This window comes from Scyliorhinus canicula, chromosome 9, assembly GCF_902713615.1.
Source record: "Scyliorhinus canicula chromosome 9, sScyCan1.1, whole genome shotgun sequence".
Taxonomy (NCBI): Eukaryota; Metazoa; Chordata; class Chondrichthyes; order Carcharhiniformes; family Scyliorhinidae; genus Scyliorhinus; species Scyliorhinus canicula.
The window spans coordinates 15548-38263 of NC_052154.1; the positions used below are offsets into that span (position 1 = coordinate 15548).

Genomic DNA, 22716 nt, shown 5'->3' on the forward strand with positions numbered 1-22716 from the left:
AGAGCAATAAACTGACAAAATCTAAAAACAAAATCGCAGTGATGGCGTCACTTTCCTGGATGACAGGTTTTTGGTGCGTGGATCTGGAAGCTGCTCGTGGTATCGACCAGTATTGACTTTGATTGAGAAATTCTGTGTTGTTTTTTTGTCCTTGTTCTTGTTCAGTTTGTTGGACGTCAGTTAGAGTCGGGGTCGGTGACCGGACACAGCCCACCTCTGGGTCCAATGGGCTGTCTGATCCCAGCTCCCTCCCCTCACAGCACTGCTTTTAGACCCCAGCACCACCTTCACTCCCCACTGACAGCCTCACTCACAGCTCCAAGTTCCTGGACATCTTCCCAGCTTTCTCCCAGAGCAGGTATCCGACTGACTCAAATTCCTTCATTGCTTCTGTGTTTAGAACAACATCGAAATCCGAACGAATTCATGTCAGTGTAACTGACATTGGGTTTAACCATTTAATGATTTAGAACTCGGGGTGTTTGTGCCATTCCGGTTTGATTAGTGTTGATTTTAAAAGGGCTGAAATGGACTCAGAGGAAGAGTCAGAAACGGCAGCACCGAATCTGCCCTAACTCATCTCCTGCTCTTTACTCCCTTTCCTTTCACCTTCTCTCTTTCCCCTTCCCTTCATTCTGCTGCTTCCAGTGATTTGTGATCTTGTTATTTTCCAGTGCAATGGCCAGTGAGGACTTGCTGATTCTCGATTCCATCCTCAAAGGCAGCAGCTTTGTTTATTCGGGAAGATTAAAATCCAAACGCACCAAGTGGAACGTCCGCTCCTCGGAAATGTCCAAACGAACATTCAACCCAATCCGAGCCATCGTGGACAACATGAGGATCGAGCCCAACCCGGACAAAGCCATGATCTCCCTGTCTATTGGTAAGAGACACGGTCCAATCACCTGTCTTTCCCCTCCATCCAGCCAAGAACAGAACATTCCCAATCCACAATCCACAATTCCCAATCCACAATTCCCAATTCCCAATCCACAATCCACCATTCCCAATTCCCTTTTCGCAATTCCCAACCCATAATTCCCAATTCCCAATCCACATTCTTAAATTCTGATAATTTTTTCACCTGGTGGTTATTTTTCAACAATAGGGTGAGATTCCGGGCAGATTGGGGATCAGCACATTTCACATCATAGAACCAGAGTTGGAGACAATATTCAATAGAATCAAAATTATAGAAAATACTGTAAACCGGGTTTGGAATCTGTGAGATTCAAAAGTAGAAAAAAAACTGGGATTGAGTTGTAGTTGAGAGACAGGAAGGAGGGGACAGGTCCGGGTAAGGGACAGGGAGGGTGGACAGGTCTGGGTGAGGGACAGGGAGGGTGGACAGGTCTGGGTGAGGGACAGGAAGGAGTGGACAGGTCCTGGTCAGTGGTCAGGGACAGGAAGGAGTGGACAGTTCCTGGTCAGTGGTCAGGGACAGGGAGGAGTGGACAGTTCCTGGTGAGGGACAGGGAGGGCTGGACAGGTCCTGGTGAGGGACAGGAAGGAGTGGACAGTTCCTGGTCAGTGGTCAGGGACAGGGAGGAGTGGACAGTTCCTGGTGAGGGACAGGGAGGGCTGGACAGTTCCTGGTGAGGGACAGGGAGGGCTGGACAGTTCCTGGTGAGGGACAGGGAGGGGTGAACAGGTCCTGCTGAGGGACAGAGGAGTGGACAGGTCCGAGTGAGGGACATAGAACACAGAATTTACAGTGCAGAAGGAGGCCATTCGGCCCATCAAGTCTGCACCGACCCATTTCAGCCCTCACTTCCACCCTACCCCCGTAACCCGATGACCCCTCGTGAACTTTTTGGTCACTAAGGGCAATTTATTGTGGCCAATCCACCTAACCTGGACATCTTTGAACTGTGGGAGGAAACCGGAGCACCCGGAGGAAACCCACACAGACACGGGGAGAACGTGCAAACTCCACACAGAGCGTGACCCAAGCTGGGAATCGAACACGGACCCTGGCACTGTGAAGCCTCAGGGCTATCCACTTGTGCTACCGTGCTGCCCACGGGTCCTGGCGTGGGACAGGGAGGAGTGGACAGGTCTGGGTGAGGGACAGGGAGGAGTGGACAGGTCTGGGTGAGGGTCAGGGAGGGGTGGACAGGTCCTGGTGAGGGACAGGGAGGGGTGGACATGTCCTAGTCAGTGGTGAGGGACAGAAGGGAGTGGACAGGTCCTGGTGAGAGACAGGGAGGAGTGGACAGGTCTGAGTGAGGGACAGGGATGGGTCTGGGTGAGGGACAGGAAGGAGTGGACAGGTCCTGGTCAGTGGTCAGGGAGGAGTGGACAGTTCATGGTGAGGGACAGGGAGGGCTGGACAGGTCCTGGTGAGGGACAGGGAGGGGTGTACAGGTCCTGGTGAGGGACAGAGAGGAGTGGACAGGTCCGGGTGAGGGACATAGAACACAGAATTTACAGTGCAGAAGGAGGCCATTCGGCCCATCGAGTCTGCACCGACCCACTTCAGCCCTCACTTCCACCCTATCCCCGTAACCCGATGACACCTCGTGAACTTTTTGCTCACTAAGGGCAATTTATCATGGCCGATCCACCTAACCTGCACATCTTTGGACTGTGGGAGGAAACCTAAGCACCCGGAGGAAACCCACACAGACACGGGGAGAACGTGCAAACTCCGCACAGAGTGACCCAAGCCGGGAATCGAACTTGGACCCTGGCACTGTGAAGCCTCAGGGCTATCCACTTGTGCTACCGTGCTGCCCACGGGTCCTGACGTGGGACAGGGAGGAAAGGACAGGTCCGGGTGAGGGACAGGGAGGAGTGGACAGGGAGGGGTGGACAGATCCTGATGAGGGACAGGGAGGAGTGGACAGGTCCTGGTGTGGGACAGGGAGGGGTGGACAGTTCCTGATGAGGGACAGGGAGGAGTGGACAGGTCCTGGTGTGGGACAGGGAGGGGTGGACAAGTCCTGGTCAGGGACAGAGCAGAGTGGACAAGTACTGGCGAGGGACAGAGCGGAGTTGACAGGTCCTGGTGAGGGACAGAGCGGAGTGGAAGGTCCTGGTGAGGGACAGGGAGGGTGGACAGATCCTGGTGAGGGACAGGGAGGAGTGGACATGTCCTGGTGTGGGACAGGGAGGAGTGGACAGGTTTGGGTGAGGGACAGAGGAGAATAGACAGGTCACGATGAGGGACAGGGAGGAGTGGACAGGTCCTGGTGAGGGACAGGGAGGAGTGGACAGGTCCTAGTGAGGGATAGGGTGGGGTGGACAGGTCCTGGGAGGGGTGGACAGGTCCTGGTGTGGGTCAGGGAGGATTGGACAGGTCCTGGTGTGGGTCAGGGAGGAGTGGACTGGTCTGGGTGAGGGACAGAGGGGAGTGGACAGGTCTGGGTGAGGAACAGGGAGGGGTTGACAGGTCCTGATGAGGGACAGGGGGTAGTGGACAGGGCCTAGTCATTTTCCTTGCTTCTTCCAGCAATGGGCGCAGCCGGTACTGTTCAGAGTGGATTATTGCGGTGGGAATGATTCGTTGGAAGTGGCCCCATTTGAGCAGAGAAATGATTAATAAATGTTTAATAATTAACTGTCATTTTGTTAAAGGTGACCCCACAGTGTTCGGCAACCTGCCAACTGATAACAAGGTTTTACAAGCCATGAAAAACGCAGTAGATTCTGGCAAATTCAACGGCTATGCTTCCTCCATAGGTATGGATTTGGAATCTTTACATATCTGAGGATCTGGGATTTGGGCTGTAAACTACTTTCAAATCTTAAAGCACAAAGTCAATTTCCAATCTTATGAGGGCTTTGTTTAACCAAATACTCAATCAGAACATTGAATACAGGAGTTGGGACGTCTTGCTGAAGTTGTACAAGGCATTAATACGGCCACACTTGGAATATTGTGTACAATTCTGGTCACCCTATTATCGGAAGGATATTATTAAACTAGAAAGAGTGCAGAAAAGATTTACTAGGATGCTCCTGGGACTTGATGGTTTGAGTTATAAGGAGAGGCTGGGTAGGCTGGAACTTTTTTTCCCTGGGGTGTAGGAGACTTAGGGGTGATCTTATAGAGGTCTATAAAATAATGACGGGCATCAATAAAGTATAGAGTCAACAACTTTCCCCAAAGGCAGGGGAGTCTAAAACTAGAGGGCATGGGTTTAAGGTGAGAGGGGAGAGATACAAAAGGGTCCAGAGGGGCAATTTTTTCACACAGTGGGTGGTGAATGTCTGGAATGAGCTGCCAGAGGCAGTAGTAGAGGCAGGTACAATTTTGTCTTTTAAAAAGCATTTAGACAGTTATATGGGAAATCTGGGTATAGAGGGATATGGGCCAAATGTGGGCAATTGGGACTAGCTTAGAAGTAAAATCTGGGCAGCATGGATAAGTTGGGCCGAAGGGCCTGTTTTCATGCTGTAAACCTCTCTGACTCTATGACTATGACCCTCTCCCCCTCCTTTGATTCTGTAGTAAGAAGTCTTACAACACCAGGTTAAAGTCCAACAGGTTTGTTTCGAATCACTAGCTTTTGGAACACTGCCCCTTCCTCAGGTGAATGAAGAGGTGGGTTCCACAACCACATAGGTAGACACAGTCAATGATGCAAGACGATATCTTGAAATGTGAGTATTTGCAGGTAATTAAGTATTTACAGATCCAGACGGAGCAACTGGAGAGAGGGCTAACCCCAGGTTAAAGAGGTGTGAATTATCTCACGCCAGGACAGTTGGTAGGATTTCACAAGCCCAGGCCAGATGGTGGGGGGTGAATGTAATGCGACATGAATCCAAGGTACCGGTTGAGGCCGCACTCATGTGTGCGGAACTTGGCTATCAGTTTCTGCTCGGCGATTCTGCGTTGTCGTGCATCCTGAAGGCCGCCTTGGAGAACGCTTACCCGGAGATCAGAGGCTGAATGCCCTTGACTGCTGAACTTTTCCCTGACTGGAAGAAAACATTCCTGCCTGGCGATTGCCGCACGATGTCCGTCCATCCGTTGTCGCAGGTTCTGCACGGTCTCGCCAATGTACCACGTTTCGGGACATCCTTTCCTGCAGCATATGAGGTAGACAACGCTGGCCGAGTCGCACGAGTATGTACCGCGTACCTGGTGGGTGGTGTTCTCACGTGTAATGGTGGTATCCATGTTCTTCATCCAGACAGCCATGGGGACCAAATTCACACCTCAATTGCCAACAGCTTCATGCACAAGTTCGAACAAGACCTCCCCACCGCACAGGGCCTTCAACCGACGTTATACACCAGATACATCGATAAAATCTTTTCCTTTTGGACCCACGGCGAAGAATCACTGAAACGACTACACAATGATATCAATCAGTTCCATCCCACCATCAGACTCACCATGGACTATTCTCCAGAATCGGTTGCATTCTTGGACACACTCATATCCATCAAAGACGGTCACCTCAGCACTTCTCTTTACCGCAAGCCCACGGATAACCTCATGATGCTCCACTTCTCCAGCTTACACCCTAAACACATTAAAGAAGCCATCCCCGATGGACAAGCCCTCCGTATACACAGGATCTGCTCAGATGAGGAGGAGTGTTACAGACATCTACAGATGCTGAAAAATGCCTTGATAAGAACGGGATATGGCGCTCGACTCATCGATCGACAGTTTCAACGTGCCACAGCAAAAAATCGCACCGACCTCCTCAGAAGACAAACACAGGACACAACCGACAGAGTACCCTTCGTCGTCCAGTACTTCCCCGGAGCGGAGAAACTATGACATCTTCTTCGCAGCTTTCAACACATCATCGAAGACGAACATCTTGCCAAGGCCATCCCCACACTCCCTCTACTTCCCTTCAAACAACCGCCCAACCTCAAACAGACCACTGTATGCAGCAAACTACCCAGCCTTCAGAACAGCGACCACGACACCACACAACCCTGCCATGGCAATCTCTGCAAGTCGTGCCAGATCATCGACATGGGTACCACCATTACATGTGAGAACACCACCCACCAGGTACGTGGTACATACACATGCTACTCGGCCAATGTTGTCTACTTCATACGCTGCAGGAAAGGATGTCCCGAGGCATGGTACATTGGCAGATGCTGCGACAACGGATGAACGGACATCGCGCGACACTCACCAGGCAGGAATGTTCCCTTCCAGTCGGGGAACACTTCAGCAGTCAAAGGCATTCAACCTCTGATCTTCAGGTAAGGGTTCTCCAAAGTGGCCTTCAGGACGCGTGGCAACGCAGAATCGCCGAACAGAAACTGATAGCCAAGTTCTGCATGCATGAGTATGGCCTCAACTGGGACCTTGGATTCATGTCTCATTACATTCACCTCCCCACTATCTGGCCTGGGCTTGCGAAATCCTCCTAACTGTCCTAGCTTGAGACAATTCACACCACTTTAACCTGGGATTATCCCTCTCTCCTGTTGCTCCATCTGGACCTGTAAAGACTTAATTACCTGCAAATACGCTCACTCAAAGTAACGTCTTGCATCTTTCACTTTGTCTATATATATGTTTCTGGAACCCACCTCTTCATTCACCTGAGGAAGGCGCTGCGCTCTGAAAGCTAGTGATTCGAAACAAACCTGTTGGACTTTTACATGGTGTTGTAAGACGGCTTACTGTGCTCACCCCAGTCCAATGCTGGCATTTCCACATCATAGGAATTGGGAGCAAAGTCGGCAATTGCCCTTTGAGCTTGCTCCGCCATTCAATCCGATCATGGCTGATCTCTCCTGGCCTCAAATCCACCTCCCCACCTGTTCCCCATATCGCTTTAACCCGTTTTAAAAATCAGAAATATATCTATTTGTTTCCTGAAAACATTTAATGACTCAGACACCACCGCACTATGGGGCAGCGAGTTCCACAAATGCACCACCCTCTGAGAGAAGGAGTTCCTCCTCATCTCAGTTCTAAATCTACCGCCTCGCAACCTGTGACCTCTCGTTCTAGATTGCCCCACAAGACGGAGCATTTGGTCTATGTTTACTTTATCAATCCCATTTAGTATTTTATACACCTCGATCAGATCCCCTGTCATCCTTTTAAACTCCAGTGAATATAAACACAAACTGTTTAATCTCTCCTCATCTGTCAGCCCTTTAATCCCCGGAATCAATCTGGTGAAGCTCCTCTGAACTGCCTCCAACGCCACCACATCCTTCCTCAAATAAGGAGACCAAAACTGGACACAAACCTCCAGATGTGGTCTCACCAACATCCCACACAATTTCAACATCACTTCTCTACTTTTATACTCCAGCCCTTTTGCAATAAACGCTAAAATTCAATTTGCCTTTTTAATTACACGCTGTACCTGAATGCCGACTTTCTGTGATTCAGGAACAAAGACATCCAGAACCCTCCACCCAGGTGCATCTGCATTAAATTGCTGCTTTGTCTCAATTTGTCTTTGGTATCAGTGCTAGATCCAGCAGCTGATTCAACAATAATTCAATAACCGTTCAATTTATTTGGCTTTGCTTTATTAGTTGTTTACTGATCTCTTCAGAACCTTCAGGTGTACCTCGAGATTTTCTGAGTGCTCAGCTTCTCTAGGTTAAGACACAAGTTCCAGGGTTTCCTTCTTCTCAAAAGCCTTAAATTGTTTGTCAGCTAGATGAGGATGAATCAACTTGTGTAGAATGGCTCAGGGAAAATTGGCATGCTCATTCACTGTGTGCTCATTTCTGCTTCTTTCTATCTAGGCTATCAGAGCAGCAGAGACGCAGTGGCTGGTTTTTACAGCTGCCCTGAGTCACCTCTTGAGGCAAAGGTAATGATCCAGCAACATGAGATTCTATGGTGGGGATGGGGGTTGGAAAGGAGGCATGAGAGGGAAGGTTTTTTTTGGGAAGGGCAAATGTGGGGGAAAGAGATAGTGCCTGGAGTGAGGAGATGTCAAGGATGTGACATGTGTCACACAGAAAATGTTAGGAGCCGTTACTAAAGATGTTATAATAGGGCACTTGGAAAAATTCAAAGCAATCAGGCAGAGTCAACATGGTTTTGTGAAAGGGAAATCACATTTATGAAAATGAAAATGAAAATTGCTTATTGTCACGAGTAGGCTTCAATGAAGTTACTGTGAAATGCCCCTAGTCGCCACATTCCGGCGCCTGTTCGAGGAGGCTGTTACGGGAATCGAACCGTGCTGCTGGCCTGCCTTGGGGTCTGCTTTCAAAGCCAGCGATTTAGCCCAGTGTGCTAAACCAGCCCCTTTATTCACAGCATAAGAGCTCTAATAAATTGGTTGATGGAGAACCAAAGAATGTACTGTACTTGGATTTCCAGAAGTCCATTGATAAGGTGCCACATTAAAGATTATTGGAGTGGATGTGGATCCAGGAAACATGTGACCATTCATACTCACAGGGGGCTGTATGAATACCCCTGGCTTCCATTTGGGATATCATCTGCCTGCGTGATCTTCTCGTGGGTTATGGAGAGTAGCCTTCAAGGACTCCTAAGGGTGACAGACTACCTTGATGACATCTTGATTACCAGGACCACCGAGAAGGAGCACCTAGATCACTTGGAGAAAGTCCTCGTTGTTTCTCTGAGGCACATGTCCACCTAAAAAGGGGCAAGTTTCAGGTAAAGGGGCATTCACCAGGTCAAAGAGGTCACAGCTTGCACCTTGTGGAAGAAAAGGTTCAAGCTATGAAGTAGATCCCCCAAACCTAGGAATACAACAGAGCTATGATCATTCCTCGGACTCGTTAACTATTATGGAAAATTGATTCCAAATTTGGCAACCATATTGACATAGACTCCTAAAAAACATCAGGAATGGGCATGGAGGGCCCCACAAGAAGAGCATTTGCCAAAGTAAAACATCAACTGTCGTCCTCTCAGCTGCTAATGCATTCTAAACCTTCCAGACCGACCCTGAACACGTGTAATGCCTCCCCATAGGGCATCGAGGCAATGTTGTCCCACTGTGGATGACGGGGCAGAGAGGCCAATAGCCTGTGGGCTGAGAACTGTGGCCAATGCAGAGCATGGGTACGCTCAGATTGAAAGGAATAGACTCGTGGTCAAAAAGTTCTACCAGTACATTGACAGGTGGCACTTTGCAATCATCATGGGTCACAAATCATTGCCGGGCCCGTTGAAGGAAGAAAGGCAATGCTACTAATAGCGTCGGCTGGGATGCACCGATGGACACTATTGTTAACGGCAAGCGAGTATCCCTTTGAACATCACCTGGACGCACAAATTGCCCATGCGGATGCCCTCAGCCGACTCCCATTGCTGTTGCCACACCCCCATCCCCACCGCTCGCAGACAAAGTTGTCTTGCCGTTAAATTTTATACAAACCTTGCCAGTCACAGCCTCACAAATTCATTAGTGGACACAAAAGGACCCGACCTTGGTGAAGTTGTGCCACATCACCCTGAAAATGAAATGAAATGAAAATGCTTATTGTCACGAGTAGGCTTCAATGAAGTTAGTGTGAAAAGCCCCTGGTCGCCACATTCCGGCGCCTGTTCGGGGAGGCTGGTACGGGGGCAACTGGGAAAACTGTCTGAGGCGCTGCCGTTTTCACAACTAAGCAGAAGAGCTTAGCGTGTAGGAGGGCGTTCTACTGAGGGGAGGCCATGTACTGGTCCTGAGGTAACACAGAAAAATCATACTGCACCCGGGTGTGTCCATAATGAAGATACTCGCCAGAAGTCGCGGGGTGGCCTGGGCTTGATGGCGACATTGAGAGGTTGGTGAGGCATGTCAGCAACATCAAAAGCTCCTATATCAGCTTCTCTTCACCCCTGGGTGCGGTTCTTACACATCAACTTCGCCAGGTCTTTCTTAGAGTCAATATTTTTACTACTTGTCACCACCCATTCAAAATGGATGTAGTTTTACCAGAAGCCATCTACCATTTTGCAACTATCATTGAGAAGCCACGTCAGTTGTTTAGTGTCCATGGTATCCTGGAGGTGCTCGTTACTGATAACTTCACTCACCAGCGAGGAATTCTCAAAGTTCATGCTGGCGAATGGAGTGAAACACATTCGGACCGCCCTGTACTATCCTTCTACAAACAACCTGACTGAGTGGGCATAACAAAACAAACCACAGAGTTAATAGAGATTGAATTGGTGCATCTCCTCTCCAACTATCGGACCACACCGCATATGACAACTGCGATAGCACCGGCTGAGTTACTGATGGACCGTAGAGTATGAATCCACCTTAGCCTGACATTTCCTAATATCGGCGGGAGGTGGAGAGAAAACAAGATCTCCAGAAAAAGTACCATAGCCAACGGAAGGAGCCAAAACAAAGGAGCAGACGGTACAAAAACACGAGGACCATCTTAAAGGCAGGAATCCCGCACCAGAACTGGCCCCACCAGGTAAAGCAATTCTTTGTCCCTTTTGCACATCCCCCGGGGGTCAAGGAGCAATACTCTCCAGGACAGAATGCAGATATGAACAAGATGGAAGATTCTGGGTCAGACGTGGAGACAGAGGCATCCATAGTCTCAGATGACAGTTTTGCCAGGGAGAGCCCACCAACAGCACCTCCCAGGTGATCGGTGCGGAAGCAATGCTTCCCGGCCCAGCCTCAGCCCCACAACCACTGGAAACACAGCCGTGAGCAAAGCGGCGAAGGAGACTTCCTCCATCCTAAACAACAGAAGGACTTAGACTTTGGGGGTCATGGAATACGAGCTCCCCCACTGAAGGGTTGAGGCCTAGCAGTAGGGACTGGTGATCCAGGCATTAAATGCCGGCCAGAATCGTCCCGGCTGCGACTGACGTGCTGTGTGCTGGGCTGCCGCCTTTATTTGTCTGATTGAATAAACCTTTTTTTTTTAATTCTCTGGACTCCCGAAGATATTATAGGGAGGTTGTCTTATGAGTTTAGAAGAGTAAGAGGCGACTTGATCAAAACCTTTAAGATCCTGAGGGGCATTGACAGGGTGAGTGAGGAGAGGATGTTTCCTCTGGTCAGAAATCTAGAACTAGGTGTCACTGTTTAAAAATAAAGGGTCACTCATTTAAAACGGAGAGAAGGAGAAATAATTTCTTTGATAGAGTTGTGAGTCTTTCAACTTTTTTTTCAAGGCAGTGAAAGCACAGTTATTGAATATTTTAAAGGCAGAGCTAGATAGATTGTTGATTAACAAGGGGGTGAAAGGTTATTGGGGGCAGGAATGTGGGTTGAGGTTACAATCAGATCAGCTGTGATCCTATTGAATGGGGTAGCAGGCTCGAGGGACCGAGTGGCCTCCTCCTACTCCTGATTTATATGTTTGTTGGGGGTTGGTGAGGGGCATGTTTTGAATGTAAATGTTGTAGGGGCTAAAACACCCCATAGATTTCTGATCTATTTAGAAACAGATAAGATGCAATTAATTTGATTTACACCAAGTGCTTTTTCCTTTTTAGGATGTGATTTTGACAAGTGGCTGTAGTCAGGCCATTGAACTGGCCATCTCTGTCTTGGCAAATCCAGGTCAAAACATATTGATTCCTCGGCCTGGATTCTCTCTCTATAAAACATTGGCGGTGTCTCTGGACATTGAGATCAAACATTACAACTTGCTGGTATGTAACTATAGTGTAAACAAAGTATGAATTGTGGTTTAAATGGTTCTGGATCCGGGTAACATTGTCTGTCAGGTTGATGTCTCTCTCTCATACAATGGAAGAGGATTTCCAACAGCTCTGCAAGCAGTTTAGAGCCATTAATTTACTGGAGTAATATTATAAACTGGTACTAGGGGAGATATAAATATTGTATTAGCTTTACACCTTAACTAGTTAAACCACTTAAACTTAAACTACAAATAATCATTGAGTGATATTTCTAAAACTTGAAACTTAATTAGATAAATTAAAGACAATAAAGCTGGCATGGTAGGTGATGTGTTGGGCTGTGGCATGTTGGGCTGGTGCAACAAAGAATAAGCTGGAGTCTGATATCCGATACTGCAATTCTTCAGGGGTGAAGAAGATAACTGGACATTTGGTTCCGAGAGACAGTCACAAAAATGCCTTAGATTAGGTTAATCATGGAAGAGAAGGATAGTTTTAAACTGAAATAAAACATACAATGTGGCAAAGATTAGTGATAAGTCAGAGAATTGGGAAAGTTTAAAAATCCAACAAAAGGTGACCAAAAAATAATAAAGAAGGTGACAATAAACTATGAGGGTAAACTCGCAAACGATATAAAAATGGACAGTAAGAGTTTCTTTCAATATATAAAAAGGAAGAGAGAAGCCAAAGTGAACATGGGCCCCTTAGAGAATGAGACTGGGGAAATACTAGGAAATGGCAGAGGAGTTAAACAAATACTTTGCGTCAGTTTTCATGGTGGAAGACACAAATAACATTCTAAAAATATTAAATAATCAAGGGGCAGGAGGGGGGGCAGAAAATTAATACAATAAAATCACTAGGGAAACTAATGGGGCTAAAGGCTGATAGGTCCCTAGAGCCTGATGAGTAGCATCCTAGGATATTAAAGGAAGGAGCTACAGAGATAGTGGATGTACTGGAAGTAACATAGAAATTAGGAGCAGACAGAAGTAGGCAATTCAGCCCTTCGAGCCTACTCCGCCATTCAGTCAGATCAAGGTTGATCTCCTCCTGGCCTTAGATCCACCTCCCCACCTGTTCCCCATATCCTTTTAACCCCTTTTTAAAATAAGAAATATATCTATCTTCTTCTTGAAACCATTTAATGACTCAAACTTTACCGCACTATGGGGCAGAGAGTTCCACAAATTCACCAGCCTTTGTGAGAAGTAGTTCTTCCTCATCTCAGTTCTAAATCTATAGCCTCACAACCTATATCTGTGACCTCTCGTTCTAGGGGGAACATTTGGTCTACGTTTACTTTATCAATCCCATTTAGTATTTTATATACCTTGATCGGATCCCCTCTTATCCTTCTAAACTCCAGCGAGCATAAGCCCAAACTGTTTAATCTCTCCTCATACATTAACCCTTTCATCCCCGGAATCAATCTGGTGAACCTCCTCTGAACTGCCTCCAATTCCACCACATCCTTCCTCAAATAAGGAGACCAAAACTGGACACAATACTCTAGATGTGGTCTCACCAACAATTGCAACAACATTTCTCTACTTTTATACTCCTGTCCATTTGCAATAAACTCAAACATTCAATTTGCCTTTTGCATTACATGCTGTACCTGTGTACTGACTCTCTGTGATTCATGAACAAAAGACACCCAGGTCCCTCTGCCCAGATCCCTCTGCCCAGATCCTTCTGCCCAGGTGCATTTTTAATCTACTTTCTATTTCGATAATAATTTCTGTTTCCTCTGTGGTGGAGAAGTTGCTGGAATCAATCATTAAGGAGGAGATGACTGAACGTTTGGAAAGACAAAGTTCCAGCCACCATTGTCAGCATGGTTTTATGAAGGGTCATGCTTGACAAACATGCTTGAGTTCTTTGAGGACATAGCCAGCAAGGTGGATAAGGGGAAATCATGAATCGCAGAAAACTGTACACATGTACAGCATGTAATAATTTTCTTTCTATTTTTTTGGCCAAAATGGATAACGTCACACTTATCTACATTAAACTCCATCTGCCAAATTTTGGCCCAATCTCCTAGCCTATACATACCTGTTTGGTAAAATCTTTATCTCCTTTTCACTCTCTGCTTTCCCACCTATTTTACAATGATCCCCAAATGTTGCTATGTTACACTCTGTCCCTGCTTGCAGATCATTTATATAGATTGTAAACAGTTGAGATCCCAGGACTGACCCCTGCGGCACCCCGCTAGTTACAATTCACCAGCCAGAGAAGGACCCATTTATCCCAACCCTCTGCTTTCAGCCAACCCTCAATCCAATCTAGTACACAAGTACCAATCCCCTCACCTTCTGGATCTCACCTTCTGGATCAGTCTTTTATGCAAACACCTTATGGAAGTCTAGATATACCACATCCATAAGTTCCCTATTATCCACATTGCTGGTTACGTCCTCAAAGAACTCAAGCAAATTAGTCAAGCATAACTCACCCTTCATCAAACCATGCTGACAATGGTTGATTGAGCTTTGTCTTTCCAAATGTTCAGTCATCTCCTCTTTAATAATTGATTCCGACTTCCGGTTACGGCTATGTGGAGCTAAGCCGCACGTTCGGCAGCTCCTGCTTTTATAGGACTTGTGGGCACTTTTAAGGGCCCCAAACGGCGCTGATTCGACGATTCCCGGTGTGCAAAGGGGTCTGGAGCAATACCCCCCAGGATCTATGGTGCGGACCCGGAGTGGGGCGAGGGGAAAAAAAACGGCAGCAGCTCCCCTGGAAAAGCGGGGGAAGGTGGACAAAATGGCGGCCAGTGGAGCCCCCGAGGAGTGGAGGCAGTGGGCAGAGGAGCAGCAGGCGGCCCTTCTGCGCTATTTCACGGAGCTGAAAGGGGAGTTCCTGGAACCCCTGAAGGTTATGACAAGTAAGCTGCTGGAGACCCAGACAACCCAGGGTGCAGCGATCCTTAAGTTGCAGCAGCAGGCCTCTGAGCGCGAGGATGAGGTCTCGGCCCTCGTGGGGAAGGTGGAGATGCACAAGGCGCTCCACAAAAAGTGGCAGGATCGTTTTGAGGAGATGGAGTTTCGGTCAAGGAGGAAGAACATGCGGGTCCTGGGCCTCGCGGAGGGGCTGGAGGTGTCGGACCTGCCGGCTTATGTGGCCGTGATGCTGAACTCGCTGGTGGAGGCAGGATCCTTCCATCTGCCCCTGGAGCTGGAGGGGGCCCACAGAGTACTGGCCAGGAGGCCTAAGGCGAATGAACCCCCGCGGGCGGTGCTGGTGCGGTTCCATCGGTTCAGTGACCGGGAGTGTGTTCTGCGATGGGCCAAGAAGGTGAGGAGCAGCAAGTGGGAGAATTCGGTAGTGCGTATCTACCAGGACTGGAGTGCGGAGGTGGCCAAGAGGAGGGCTGGGTTTAACCGGACGAAGGCGGTGCTCCACAGCAGGCAGGTGAAATTCGGCATGCTGCCGCCTGCTCGCTTGTGGGTCACCTACAAGGGCCGGCATCACTATTTTGAGTCCCCAGAGGAGGCGTGGGCCTTTGTTCAGGCTGAAAAGTTGGACTCGAACTAGGGATTGGGGACTGTGGGGGGGTCTTTGTATCACTGCTTATGCTGTTGCTGGCTATTCTGTTTGTTTTTTTCCTGCTTTCGAATGATGTTGGTTATGGTTTTGCGTTTTAAGGGGGGTGTTGGGGTCTGTGGTTGTTCTGTTTTTGTTTGTACGGGGTCGGTGGATGGGTTGGGACTGCTATTTGGGAGCTGCATTGAGGGGGTGGGTGGGGCAGTGGGAAAGCGCGGGCTTTCCTCTGGTTTCCCACGCCGCGGGACGAGGGGGGTGGAGCTGGAGGTGAGGGGCGTGGATATCAGTTCCGTTTTCACGCGCTGGAGCGGTGCCAAGGAGCTGCTGCAGGGGGGAGGGGGGAGACCCCATATCGGGAGGGGTCGGAGTTAGGGCAGGAGCTGCCGGGGTCAGCTGGCTCAAGGGAGTACTATGGAGGGAGCGTTGCGGACTAGGAGGGGTCCTAGCCTGGGGGGGGGGGGGGGGGGGGGGGGGGGGGGATACTGGGTTTCTGCTGGATTGGCCAGGGAGGAGCTGGTGTGGGTCGGGCGGGTCGGGTGAGGTTCTATCGCCGTGGGAAATGGGCCGAGTGGGGGGGTGCTGGCCAGGGGAGAGCAGTCGATGGGCTATGGCTAGTCGACGGGGGAGGGGGGGGCGGGGTGCCTCCTGATCTGGCTGATCACGTGGAACGTGAGGGGGTTGAATGGGCCGGTGAAGCGGGCCCGGGTATTTTCGCATCTGAAGGGGCTGAAGGCGGACGTGGCCATGCTTCAGGAGACCCACATGAAGGTGGCGGACCAGGTCCGTCTGAGGAAGGGGTGGTTGGGGCAAGTTTTCCATTCAGGGCTCGACGCGAAGAACCGGGGGGTGGCGATCCTGGTGGGGAAGAGGGTGGCATTTGAGGCATCTGAGGTGGTGGCTGATAGTGGCGGCAGATATGTGATGGTGAGCGGTAAGCTGCAGGGGGAAGAGGGTGGTGTTGGTAAATGTATATGCCCCAAATTGGGATGATGCTGGTTTCATGAGGCGTATGTTGGGCCGCATTCCTGACCTGGAGGTGGGGGGGCTTGATCATGAGGGGGAACTTCAATACAGTGCTGGATCCCCCGCTGGATCGTTCTAGTTTTAGGACAGGCAGGAGGCCGGCGGCGGTCAAGGTGTTGAGGGGGTTTATGGACCAGATGGGAGGGGTGGATCCCTGGAGGTTTGGGAGGCCGAGGGCTCGGGAGTATTCTTTTTTCTCCCACGTGCACCTGGTTTATTCCTGCATTGATTTCTTTGTTTTGAGTAGGGGGCTGGTCCCGAAAGGTGGAGGATGCCGAATATTCGGCTATTGCGATTTCGGACCATCCTCCGCATTGGGTGGATCTGGAGATGGGGGAGGTGCGGGACCAGCGCCCGCTTTGGCGTCTGGACGTGGGGTTGTTGGCTGATGAGGAGGTGTGCAGGAGGGTCCGGGGATGTATCGAGAGGTACCTCGAGGTCAATGATACTGGGGAGGTCCGGGTGGGGAAGGTGTGGGAGGCTCTGAAGGCAGTGATTAGGGGGAGCTGATCTCCATCCGAGCCCATGGGGAGAGGAGGGAGAGACTGGTGGAGGAGCTGTTGAGTGTAGATAGGAGGTATGCGGAGGCCCCGGAGGGTTGAGTGGGGGTACTGGTTGAGTTGCTGGTGGAGCGGCGTAGCTTGCATGCCAAGTTTGATTTATTGACCACCAGAAAGGCGGAGACACAGTGGAGGATGGCGCAGGGAGCAGTCTATGAGTATGGAGAGAAGGCGAGCAGGTTGCTGGCGCATCAGCTTCGCAAGCGGGACGCGGCTAGGGAGATTGGTGGAGTGAAGGATAGGGTTGGGAATGTGGTGCGGCAGGGGGCAGAGGTCAATGGGGTCTTTAGGGACTTTTAAAGGGAACTGTACCGGTCGGAGCCGCCGGTGGTGGGGGGGGGAATTTTTTGAACAGGCTGCGATTTCCAAGGGTGCAGGAGGAGCAGGTGGAGGGACTGGGGGCGCCGATCGAGTTGGAGGAGCTGGTTAGAGGGATTGGCCACATGCAGTCGGGGAAGGCACCGGGACCGGATGGGTTCCCGGTGGAATTTTATAAAAAATACGCGGACTTGTTGGGCCCCCTGTTGGTTCGGACCTTTAACGAGGCATGGGAGGGGGGTGTTTTGCCCCCGACGATGTCACGGGCGCTGATTTCCCTGATCCTGAAGCGAGATAAGGACCCCTTGCAGTGTGGATCATATAGGCCAATTTCACTGCTGAATGTGGACGTCAAGTTGCTGGCGAAGATCTTGGCCACTAGAATAGAGGACTGTGTGCCGGGGGTGATACATGAAGATCAGACGGGTTTTGTGAAGGGGAGGCAGCTGAACACTAACGTGCGAAGGCTGCTAAATGTGATAATGATGCCGGCGGCAGAAGGAGAGGCGGAGATTGTGGTGGCATTGGATGCGGAGAAGGCCTTTGATAGGGTTGAGTGGGGGTACTTGTGGGAGGTGTTAGAGAGGTTCAGGTTTGGGGAGGGGTTTATTAAATGGGTAAGGTTGCTGTACGAGGCCCCGATGGCGAGTGTAGCGACAAATGGGAGGAGGTCCGAGTACTTCAGGCTCTACTGTGGGACGAGGCAGGGGTGCCCCCTGTCCCCCTTGCTTTTTGCGTTGGCAATTGAGCCTCTGGCCATGGCGCTCAGGGAGTCGAGGAGGTGGAGGGGTTTGGTGCGAGGTGGGGAGGAGCACCGAGTGTCGCTGTATGCGGATGACTTGCTGCTGTATGTAGCAGACCCGGTGGGGGGAATGCCGGAGGTGATGGAGATTCTTGCTGAGTTTGGGAGTTTCTCGGGCTATAAGTTGAACCTGGGCAAGAGTGAGCTGTTTGTTGTACACCCGGGAGATCAGGAGGAGGGGATTGGTAGGCTCCCGCTAAAAAGGGCAGTGAGGAGTTTTAGGTACCTGGGGGTTCAGGTGGCTAGGAGTTGGGGGACTTTGCATAAGCTTAATTTTATTAGGTTGGTGGAGCAGATGGAGGAGGAGTTTAAAAGGTGGGACATGCTGCCGCTGTCGCTGGCGGGTAGAGTACAGTCCGTTAAAATGACGGTGCTCCCGAGGTTTTTGTTTTTGTTTCAGTGCCTCCCCATTTTCATTCCGAGGGCCTTTTTTAGGAGGGTGAATAGCAGCATCATGGGATTTGTTTGGGCGCACGGGACTCCGAGGGTGGGGAGGGTCTTTTTGGAGCGGGGCAGGGATAGAGGGGGGCTGGCACTGCCCAACCTCTCTGGGTACTATTGGGCAGCAAATGTCTCGATGGTACGCAAGTGGGTAATGGATGGGGAGGGGGCAGCATGGAAATGGATGGAGATGGCGTCCTGTGGAGGCACGAGCCTGAAGGCACTGGTAACGGCGCCGTTGCCGCACCCTCCAACGAGGTACACTACGAGCCCGGTGGTGGCGGCTACCCTCAAGATTTGGGGGCAGTGGAGGCGACACAGGGGGGAAGTGGGGGGCTCGGTGGAGGCCCCGCTGCAGGGGAACCACCGGTTTGTCCCAGGGAACATTGATGGCGGGTTCCTGGGGTGGCACAGGGCGGGCATAAGGAAGTTGGGAGACCTGTTCATTGACGGGAGGTTTGCGAGCCTGGGTGAGCTGGAGGAGAAGTTTGAGCTCCCCCCGGGGAATATGTTCAGGTACCTTCAGGTCAAGTCGTTTGCTAGGCGGCAGGTGGAGGGGTTCCCTTCGCTACCCCCATGGGGGGTAAGGGATAGGGTGCTTTCGGGGATGTGGGTCAGGGATGGGAAGGTGTCTGACATCTACCAGGTGATGCAGGAGGTGGAGGAGGCGTCGGTAGAGGAGTTGAAGGCTAAGTGGGAAGTGGAGCTGGGGGAGCAGATTGAGGAGGGGACATGGGCGGACACCCTGGAGAGGGTGAACTCCTCTTCATGTGCGAGGCTTAGCCTCATCCAGTTCAAGGTACTGCACAGGGCTCATATGTCCGGGACGAGGATGAGCAGGTTTTTTGGGGGTGAGGACAGGTGCATTAGGTGTTCGGGGAGCCCAGCGAACCATGCCCATATGTTTTGGGCATGCCCGGCACTGGGAGAATTCTGGCAGGGGGTGGTGAGGACGGTGTCGAGGGTGGTAGGGTCCAGGGTCAAGCCAGGCAGGGGACTCGCGATATTTGGGGTTGGGGTGAAGCCGGGAGTGCAGGAGGCGAAAGAGGCCGGTGTTTTGGCCTTTGCGTCCCTAGTAGCCCGGCGGAGGATCTTGTTGCAATGGAAAGATGTGAGACCCCCAAGCGTGGAGACCTGGATCAATGACATGGCGGGATTCATTAAGCTGGAGAAGGTCAAATTTGCCCTGAGGGGGTCGGTACAAGGGTTCTTTAGGCGGTGGCAGCCATTCCTCGACTTTCTGGCTCAAAGGTAGGGAACTAGGTCAGCGGCAGCAGCAACCCGGGGGGGGGGGGGGGGGGGGGGGGGGGGGGGGGGGTGGGGGTTCAGGGGGGCATTGTTTATCTTAATTTAATTTATTGTTAATTTATTTTGTTGTTTATTGGGTTTGGGGGGGGTTCATTATATGCATTGTTATGGGTGCCGGGGGATGTTTATTATTGTTATTGTTATTATTATTATTGTTCTGTTGTTATACATTTTTCAAAAATCTCAATAAAAATTATTTAAAAAATTTTTTATAATAATTGATTCCAACAACTTACCGGTCAAGCTAACCGGTCGATCGTTTCCTACTTTATTCCTCTCTCCCTTTTTGAATAGGAGTTCACATTAGTGGGTTTCCAATCCACCAGGACCCTTCCAGAATCCAGGGAATTCTGAAATATCATAACCAATGCATCCACTATCTCTGCTGCAATTTCCCTTAGTACCCTAGGGTGCAGGCCAGCAGGTCCCAGAGATTTATCTGCCTTTAATCCCATTCAATACCATCTCCATAGTGATGGCTATTGCACAAAGTTACTCTACATTAACTGCAGTTTTTGGAAAACAATTAATTTCCTCTACAGTGAAGACAGAGCAAAACATTGGCTCGGTGCCTCCGTCATCTCTGCGTTCCCCATTATTTCCTCACCAGTATCGTCCTCTAAAGGGCCAACAGTTACTTTAGCTATTCTCTTCCTCCTTAGAAGCTTTTGGTATCACTGTTCATGTTTTCTGCTAGTTTCCTTTTGTTGTTCATAGCTCTTTGGACTTTATTTTTAGTAGCCTTTTGCTGAACCTTAAAGTTCTCCCAATCCTCCAGCTTACCATTAGCTTTTGCAGTATGGCATGCCTAGTTTTTGCCTTTATAACCTTCTTGACTTCCTTGTTCAGCCATGGAACGTTTTTCTCCCTTTTGTGAGCTAATGCATTTTGGTAGGTCTAACAGAGGGGAAATATACCGTAAATGGCAAAACTCGTAGGAATATAGAAAATCAGAGTGATCTGGGCGTGCATGTCCACAGATCTTTGAAGGTGACAACACAAGTGGACAAGGTAGTCAAGAAAGCAGACGGAATGCTTGCCTTCATTGGACGGGGCATCGAGAATAAAAACTGGCCAGTCACGATACAGTTGTATCGAACCTTGGTAAAGCTTCACTTGGAATATTGCGCACAATTCTGGTCGCCACACTACCAGAAGGATGTGGAGGCTTTGGAGAAGGTGCAGAGGAAGTTTACCAAGATGTTGCCTGGTCTGCAGGGTGTTAGCTATGCAGAGAGGTTGAATAGACTCGGACTGTTTTCATTAGAAAGACTGAGGTTGAGGGGCGACCTGATAGAGGGCTACAAGATTATGAGGGGCATGGACAGAGTGGATGGGCAGGCACTCTTTCCCAGGGTGGAGGGGTCAGTCACCAGGGGGCATAGGTTTAAGGTTCATGGGACAAAGTTTAGAGGAGATGTGCGAGGCAGGTTTATTGCGTAGAGGGTGGTGAGTGCCTGGAACGCGTTGCCAGGGGAGGTTGTGGAAGCAGATACATTAACAGCATTCAAAAGGCATCTTGACAAACACATGGATAGGATGGGTAAAGAAGTATATGGCACAAGGCAGTGCTGAGGGTTTTGGGCAAGGTTAGTACCATGACCGGTACAGGCTTGGAGGGCCGAAGGGCCTGTTCCTGTGCAGTATTGTCCTTTGAGGCTACCCTTACCAATTTGAATAATCCAGTCAATATGCATGTTAAAATCACCCATGATTACCGTTGTGTCCTTCTTACAAGCCTCCTTATTTCTTGATTTATTCTATGCCCCACTTTTGGAGTATTGCTCTGGGGCCTGTAAATTACTCCCAAGGAGTTTTTTCCCTTGATATTTATCTCCACCCAGATCAATTAAACATTTGGCCCTTAGTGCCAATATAATTTCTTAATACAGCCTTGATGCCACCTTTAACCAATAGAGCAGGGGTGGGCAAACTTTTCCGTGCAAGGGCCACATTCAGAAATTCACAATTTTAAAGGGCCGCATAGTATATTAAGTAAAATAATTACCTCACCCGGTTATGATTCTGGGCGCCTCATATAGAACATAGAACAGTACAGCACAAAACAGGCCCTTCGGCCCTCGATGTTGTGCCGAGCAATGATCACCCTACTCAAGTCAACATATCCACGCTATACCAGTAAGTAACCCAACAGCCCCCCCCCCCCCCCCATTAACCTTAAAAAAAAAAATTATTTTTAAAAAAAAATTATTTTTATTTTTTTATTTTTTTTTTAAATGACTTGGTGGGCCGAATAAAGACCTTTGGCGGGCCACATGCGGCCCGCGGGCCGTAGTTTGCCCACCCCTGCAATAGAGCAATTCCACCTCCTGTTCCATTCGGTCTATCCCTTTGGAATACCGAGTACCATTGAACATCCAACTCCCAGTACCGGCCCTCCTACACCCATGTTTCAGTCATCCCCACCAAATCATACCCATTGTCTCTATTTGTGCTGCCTGCGTGCATTTAGGTGCAGGGGGGCTGGATTCTCCGAAAACGAGGCTAAGTGTTGACGCCGTCATGAAAACCGTGGAGTTTCATGATGGCGTCATCGGGCACCCAGGTGGAGCTTTTCAACAGCACGGGTGGAACGTGAAGCACCTGAGGGAGCGGCTGCCGATTCGCCAGTTCCGTCAATGACGCAACGCTGTGGCTGGAGTTAAATATTCGCCCCCCCCACACACTCCGGGCCACAAGATGGCCACCAGACGAGCAGCCCCGCGATTTAGGGACGGCGAGATGGACACCCTCCAGAACGCCGTGGAGAAGAGGAGGCTGGTGTTGTATCCCGGGCTGGGACGCAGGACGGCAGGAGGCATCCTTCGCTGTGCCTGGGCAGAGGTGGCCGAGTCCATCAGCGCTGTCGGCAGGACAAGTGACCAGTACTGGAAGAAGCTGCACGACCTCCTCAGGGCAGCCAGGGTGAGTACCCAGCACTGTGACCCTGGCACCATCCCCCTACCCCCCCCACACACATGTGCCCCCCCCCCCCAGGGGGACGGTCCCACCCCCATCGCCACCCTGATGCACATGGCTGCACCCACAATGGCCGGGTGCCCTCGGCATCAATACCATCAGAGACCCAAACGCTGGGCTGCAAGCGCCAGACCATCTGACACTGTCGCTGTTTGTGTTTTCCCGCCCCCCCCCCCCTCCAA

General features: G+C 50.3%; 1 protein-coding gene across 1 annotated transcript in view; it reads left to right on the plus strand.

Moving 5' to 3' along the window:
• The first annotated feature begins 281 nt into the window (after positions 1 to 281).
• tat (tyrosine aminotransferase) overlaps positions 282 to 22716 on the plus strand; it is a 64107-nt gene continuing 41672 nt past the window's right edge. The window contains 5 exon segments of the mRNA XM_038806146.1: positions 282 to 358; positions 675 to 883; positions 3580 to 3684; positions 7702 to 7769; positions 11396 to 11554. Coding sequence (XP_038662074.1) covers positions 679 to 883; positions 3580 to 3684; positions 7702 to 7769; positions 11396 to 11554 — 537 coding nt within the window. The 5' untranslated portion in view covers positions 282 to 358; positions 675 to 678.